This window comes from Equus asinus, chromosome 8 (assembly GCF_041296235.1).
Source record: "Equus asinus isolate D_3611 breed Donkey chromosome 8, EquAss-T2T_v2, whole genome shotgun sequence".
In the NCBI taxonomy this organism is placed as follows: Eukaryota; Metazoa; Chordata; class Mammalia; order Perissodactyla; family Equidae; genus Equus; species Equus asinus.
The window spans coordinates 36526176-36533594 of record NC_091797.1 but is presented as its reverse complement, the minus strand read 5'-3'; the positions used below and the strand labels follow the sequence as shown (position 1 = coordinate 36533594).

The window sequence follows — 7419 nt, the reverse complement described above, 5'->3', positions numbered from 1 at the left end:
ATGAACCTCAATTGCTCCTTGTGGCAGGACAATAGCATGTCTGTCAAACTCTTTGCATTTACCAAATTCTCTGAGGTCACTGAACAATGTTTCCTTTTATTTACCCTCGTCCTACTCATGTTCTTAACATCACTGACAGGCAATGCTCTCATAGCCCTTGCCATCTGGACCAACCCAGTCCTCCACACACCCATGTACTTCTTCCTGACCAACTTGTCTCTCTTGGAGATTGGCTACACTTGCTCAATCATACCCAAAATGCTGCAGAGCCTCGTGAGTGAGGCCCGAGGAATCTCTCAGGAGGGTTGTGCTATGCAGATGTTTTTCTTTTCATTATTTGGTATCAGTGAGTGCTGTCTTTTGGCAGCCATGGCTTATGACCGCTATGTGGCCATATGCTCCCCACTTCACTATGCAGCACGAATGAGTCGTGAAGTGTGCGCTCAGTTGGCAATGGTTTCTTGGGGAGTGGGATGTGTGGTAAGCTTAGGGCAGACCAACAATATTTTCTCCTTGGACTTCTGTGGCCCTTGTGAAATAGACCACTTCTTCTGTGACCTCCCCCCTATCCTGGCACTCGCTTGTGGGGATACATCCCATAATGAAGCTGCAGTCTTTGTCGTGGCTGTCCTTTGCATTTCTAGCCCATTTTTACTAATTGTTGCCTCGTATGGCAGAATTGTAGCTGCTGTGCTGTTCATGCCCTCACCTGAAGGCCGCCAGAAAGCTCTTTCTACCTGTTCTTCCCACCTGGTTGTAGTTACACTGTTCTATGGCTCAGCTTCTGTCACCTACTTGAGGCCCAAGGCTACCCATTCACCAGGAATAGATAAACTCCTAGCCCTCTTCTATACAGTGGTCACATCCATGCTCAACCCCATCATCTATAGTTTAAGGAACAAGGAAGTCAAGGCAGCTCTACAGAGAACCATAGCTGGGAAAAAAGTTTTGACTCCTGAGTAGATACTAGAGATCCATGCAAATCTGCTCTTTGGAAAAGATGCACACACAACTCAAGAGTAAAGCAAGAAAGAAACAAAAAGTGCACTTTCACCTGTCTTGTAATGTGATTCTTTAATAACCATGATTGCAAATTTTGGGGACATCTCTGTACTCAGAGCTAAAGTTCTGACTGCCAAATTCTGGAAGGAAGTTGTTTACAAAAGAGTTTTATAGGTGAGTCCAACACTAGACAGGTTTTCCAAAATATTTTAGTCTAGGCTTAGTGTATAAATTGCCAGATTATATCTCAGAAGCCTGGCAAATTCTGAATCTGTACTTTTAGGAATTTTCTAGCCCCTGAGGAGCCAATCCAACTTCTGCCCTGGTCACTGAGGGTAGTGTTCCCACATATGTCTGTCCCACATGAACCTTAATTCCCTACTAATTCTATGAAGTGCATTGTTTCCTTCCATAAAAAAATATTTTAATACTTCAACATTAATTATTGGTTTGTAGTATGTGGTTAAATTCATTTAGTGAGTATGTGTACTGTTAAAAAATGTAAACATTCAAAAAAACAAACTCATGTTTCCTAGGTGTTTGTTGCAGAATATTAAAAGAAATTTTTATTGAGAATCTCCATGGTGAAAATATTTTTAATAACAAAGAGAAATCATATTTAAATTTAAGAATGGAAGAAGAAAATTAACTAATAATATAAATAATTTTAAAGATTTTTATGTAATTAAAAAAATTTACATATGTGCAGATGAAGCCTGACTCAATATTTTTGGAAATCATCCCAAAACTTGCTCTTAAAAGAAATGAACATGGTTACAACACAATCCAGTAGCCCCTATAGAGACGTTGCCTTGGAATAGAACATCTACTTCTCAGGGAGGGGCTGTGTTAGCACTTGATCTATGAAGGATTAATAACTACTCCTACAGCAGTTGTAATGTGAGAAAGAGTGGAGAACTGTGACTGCTACATGACTTAATATTATCCCCCAAACGCAGAGTTAATCTTCTCTTACTGGTCAAAGGGTAAAAACTTCCAGTTATAAGATAGTAAGTTCTGGAGAGCTAATGTACAGCATGCGACTATAGTTAATTATACTGTATTGTTTACTTGAAATTCACTAAGAGAGTAGATCTTTACTGTTCTCATTACACACACACAAATGATAACTATGAATGTGTCTTTTAACTTGATTGTGGTAATCACTTCACAATGGATATGTATATCAAATCATCGTGTTTTACGCTTTAAATATATGTAATTTTATTTGTTAATTATACCTTAATGAAGCTGAAAAGAAAAAGAAAAGACTGGCATAATTCTACTCTCAGGAGATAGTAATGATGTTCACTAATGACCAAGATGTGTGTTTTGCCAGATATTACTATTTTACCAAAAACTGTTCAGTTCATTCATTTAAACATAATATATTGTGATTTTTATTTACATGTGCATAGTGTAATTAACAATGGAAATAACCTTAATGTGCAAAAATAACTTATTGGTTAAAAATTATGTTACAGGAACAGGCGAGAATTTTAGACAGGCACTAAAGATGATAATTTGTAAGTGTGTTTATTAATCTAGAAGAACTATTTATTAAGTATTAAAGCAATTTAAAAATAATTTGTATACTATGAACACTTTCCTTTAGTTTTATAAGTTTGAAAGGATGAAAATGAAATATTAACAGTATATTCTCTAGGCATTCATATTACCAGCAATTTTTTTATTATCTATTTCTAAGGTTCATGTATTTCATGTGTAATACAAATATTAAAGTATTTAATGGTAAACGTTTTTCTTAAGATAAATATAATACATAGTTTTCACAGAAAATTTATAGAACAGAAGTCTAATTATTAAAATTTAATTTACTTATGTTCTTTCAATCCAGAATAACCAATGAAAATACTTAATTTATTTTATTTTAGCCTTTTTATTTCTGCTAACCATATACACACAGTCACTTCTCCTGACAGATTATGTTATGAAAATATATACTGTTTAGAAAGCAGTTGAATATATGAAAAGCACCAAAAATGCATCTTTTAGAGTATCTTGTTTACTGTATTAAATAAGTACATTACCATTAATCAACTTTCCTTCAATATTTTCTCTATGAAATATTCCTGACTATTGATAATAGTTAGAAATCCCTTACTAACTTTGATCTTCAAACTCTGTCCCCTTTGGTTTCAAAGAGCCTTTGGAGTACATTTTCCTCAACGCTAGTTATAATTACACCAACAACAGTAATGATAAGTACCATTTACTGAATTCTGAATACATAAAAAGGACAGTGCTAGCTCATTAAATGTATTGTCTAATTTGACTTTCAAAACCATTGTACTATTATTGTCTTCATTGTACACACGCAGAAACCAAGGAACAGAAGCCTGGAGCAGCTCATCCCCACTAGTGAAATAGGGACCAGTATTCAGTCTAGGCAATCTGGTTTCCGAACCCAGGATGTGAGGCTCTATTCCATGATTTCTGAGAAGGCTTATTCCTTTAATTCTGATTCCCTGCATTTTTTGTCCTCAAGATAGACAAGACTGAAAAGGAGCAAATTGATCCAGAGAATGTCTCTATTAGGAATATGCATTGCTAGTTTTAGGCTTCTTTCTAACCAGTGAGATTTTTTTGGCTGAGTTTATTTTTCTTTTTGAAAGTCTCTCCTTTGGTTTTACTATCTTTACTTTTATAACCTCTATTTAGTTTTAATTTTTTTTTTTTGAGGAAGATTAGCCCTGAGCTAACTGCTGCCAATCCTCCTCTTTTTGCTGAAGAAGACTGGCCCTGAGTTAACATCCATGCCCATCTTCCTCTACTTTATATGTGGGACGCCTACCACAGCATGGCTTGCCAAGCGGTGCCATGTCTGCACCCGGGATTTGAACCAGCGAACCCCGGGCTGCTGAAGCAGAACCTACACACCTAACCGCTCCGCCACTGGGCCGACCTCTCTACTTAGTTTATTAAACTATGAGTTTACCAAATGAAAATCATGGATTAATATATGGTTGTTAAAATCGAAATACTTAGTTGTTAATTCTCACTTTTCTTGCTAAGGTAATAAAAGGAAATATATTAATGATTTTGTTTCAGCATCCCATATCCAGTTCCTAGGTTGCACACAGGTACTTGAACCAGGATAAGTTCTAAGCACAGGATAATCAGGCTCCCCAAATTCTGACTATGTTGTTTCCTACAAGTAGTGTCACAACAATGAGAAGATTCATTAACACCTTTCATCACCCCAATAGCTTTGTTCTGGTGGGCTTCTCTGAATGGCCCAGGCTAGAAACAGTTCTTTTTCTGGTCATCTCTGTTTTCTATATATTGACTCTCCTTGGGAATTCAGCCATCATTATCTTGTCGCGCCTTGATCCCAGACTCCATACCCCCATGTATTTCTTTCTGGCTAATCTCTCTTTTTTGGATCTCTGCTATACTAACTCCACTGTCCCCCAGATGTTGGTAAATGTACAGAGCCACCAACCACATAGGATGCATAGCTCAATCTTCCTTGGTTTAGGATCCACTGAATGTGTACTTCTCTCAGTAATGGGCTTTGATCGTTATGTAGCTACCTGCCAGCCTCTCCATTACACAGTTATCGTGCATTTTTGGCTATGCCAACAACTGGCAACAGTGGCTTGGGTAACAAGTTTCAGCAACTCCCGGTGCAAACGGGTTGACTTTCTTGTTACCTCATTGTGGTCAGTATCAGGTGGAGAATTTCTTCTGTGAGATAACTGCCATGCTTCAATTATCATGTGTTGACACATGGATCAATGAAGAGGAGATATATGTGGCCGTGCTGGCCATAACAGTTATCCAAGATGGATTAATTCTATTCTCGCACATCAACACTGTCAGAGCAGTAGCAAGGACCAAATCTTCTGAGGGTCGCAGGAAAGCCATCAACACATGTGGGTCTCATCTGCTGGTGGTCATTATGTTCTATGGCTCAGCCATTAGTGGTTATGCATATATGGCACCTAAGAGCAACTCAGCCAAACTGAAGGGCAAGCTTCTTGCACTCTTCTAGGGACCTATAACTCCAATGCTCAACCCCCTTATCTACACCTTGAGAAATAAGGATGTTAACAGAACAGTAAAAAAGCTACTGAGGTGAGAGCAGAGCAAAGATGGAACATGGCTTAGGAGAATGTAGTCCTCTTACAATTCAAATTCCAGACTCTCAGACTGCCTATGGCCAACTGCCATCATTCCTCTCACTCCCAAATAACAATGGTTGATTGTTACTATTATTACCTATGTAATTCATAGGATTTAAAGTATTGATTATTATAGTAACGAAACATTATCTAAAAATAGATAATGAATATTCATAGATTTTAGTAAAATAATTGCATTGTTGTTACTGTTGTCTTTTCTAATGAAGTTTTAAAATTAATGACCAAATAGGATTTCTTGTCACACAGCACATTAAAATTGATGATTCAGGGGCCAGTCCGTGGCCAAGTGGTTAAGTTCTCGTACTCCGCTTCTGCGGCCCAGGGTTTCGCCGGGTCGGATCCTGGGCACAGACGTGGCACCACTGAGGCTTGAAATTGCTCAATTATGCTACAAAATTAGCAAAATGCACTTATAGAGAATCAAAAGGAAACTTCATTTCTTCATTTCACATTTTTTTATGTTGTTAATATAGCTGTTGTAAATCTAATCTAATTTTAATCAATATTGGGAAAAGACATCCTCAGGGAGCCAAGTGCATGCTGTGGTCATCAACAATGTTCTGGAGAAAAAGAAGTTCACGTAGAGAAAGCTCTGAGCAGTACCTCTGCCTATTTGTTCACTTATCCCATCCTTCTAGCAGCCTCTTTTAGCATTTTTCTTTAATTCTGCTCATCATCCTACGGAAGTTTTTCTTTCTGGCTCATATATGGAAAGCATTTATGTCTCCTGGTAACAGCCTTTGATCTAAAAACATCTTGTTGTCCAATCAGTATATATTTTATTCTTGGTGCTCAATCATCTTTATCAGCAGTATCACAGCTGTTCTCACCAGGCCAAATGGAAAAATAGAAATTTTTCTCCAAACGGAATGGCAAGAAATCATATAGTTTCTGTCCACAGGATAGATGTCTTCAATATCATATTTTACAGATTCTACATTATATGTAATGGCTGCTGGATGAGAAGTCTACCTCTAGGGCAAAGTATCTGGGCTTGACACAATTAAGAGTCTCTTGCATATACTGTGAAAATAACTAAATATCTGAGAGAACGTTCCTATCAGTGATATATCTCATTAAATTTTAATCATTCTTTTCTTACCTTCTTGTGCAAATTATGTTGTTCACATTGGGAAAAGAGGGGAAAAAATAGACTGAGGATTCATCTGATGGAATATACAGCAGAAAAATACGAAAAACCATCTACGGTAAAGATTATAAAGCAGTAGGTCATTTTATTACTAGTGACACATTTGTCCTTTCCAAATATATTTGAATAGTGGAAATATAGTTCTTTTTCTCACAAAGAATATGACCTGCTTGAAGATGTGATAAAATGTCTATGATCTTTTTTTCATCAAAGATTTTATTTTTTGAGGAAAATTAGCCCTGAGCTAACATCCACTGCCAATCCTCCTCTTTTTGCTGAGGAAGATTGGCCCTGTGCTAACATCTGTCCCCTTCTTCCTCTACTTTATATGTGAGATGCCTGCCATAGCATGGCCTGATAAGTGTTCCACAGGTTCACGCCCAGGATACAAAGTGGCGAACCCCAGGCCACCGAAGAGGAGCACAGGAACTTAACCACTACACCACAGGGCCAGCCACAAAGATTTTGGTTTTTTAAGAGCAATTTTAGGTTCACAGTAAACTGAGAGAGCAGAGATATCCCATATAGCCCAGCCCTGATACAAGCATAGCCACCTCCGCTATCAACCTCCCACACCAGAGTGGTACATTTGTTATGACTAATGAACCTCCATTGACACATAATCATCACTCCAAGTCCATGGTTTTCATTACAGACTTAGACATGAACCAAGATTCATTCATTATTGTTGTTGTACATTTTATAGGTTTTGTAAATTTACAACAACATGTATCCGCCATTGTAGTATCATACAGAGTATTTTCACTGCCCTAAAAATCCTCCGTGCTCTGGCTTTTCACCCCTCCCTCCATCCTAACCACTGGCAAACACTGGGCTTTGCCAACGAAAATAATCCATAACCAATCTATAAATGAAAATTTGGGAGAGTTTATTCTGAGCTAAAATGTGAAGACCATGGCCCAGGGCCTTTCTTCCTGAAGGAAGAAAGGGCACCAAAGAAGTGGGGTGTACAGAGTGGGTATATACCCCCAAAGAGGATGTTTCACATATGATTGAAATGTCCCTTTTACAATAGTGGCAAGACTGCTCTGTCAGCACAGAGATTGATGGACACAGCAGGTAGGTCTGCTGTCTCTG

The 7419-nt window shown here is 37.8% G+C and overlaps 1 protein-coding gene and 1 pseudogene across 1 annotated transcript; both read left to right on the top strand.

Annotated features, from left to right (window-relative positions):
• On the top strand, positions 1-963 carry LOC106843467 (olfactory receptor 10C1-like). The gene has a single exon (XM_014860499.3). It carries the CDS (start codon positions 1-3, stop codon positions 961-963), a length of 963 nt encoding a protein of 320 aa, XP_014715985.3.
• Positions 964-4194: 3231 nt separating this feature from the next.
• LOC106843466 (putative olfactory receptor 2B8) lies at positions 4195-5020 on the top strand (annotated as a pseudogene).
• The last annotated feature ends 2399 nt before the right edge of the window (positions 5021-7419 follow it).

Bases quoted from the DNA above. Each gene is read 5' to 3' on its own strand.
- LOC106843467 (XM_014860499.3), top strand. From the start codon at position 1: ATGAACCTCAATTGCTCCTTGTGGCAGGACAATAGCATGTCTGTCAAA.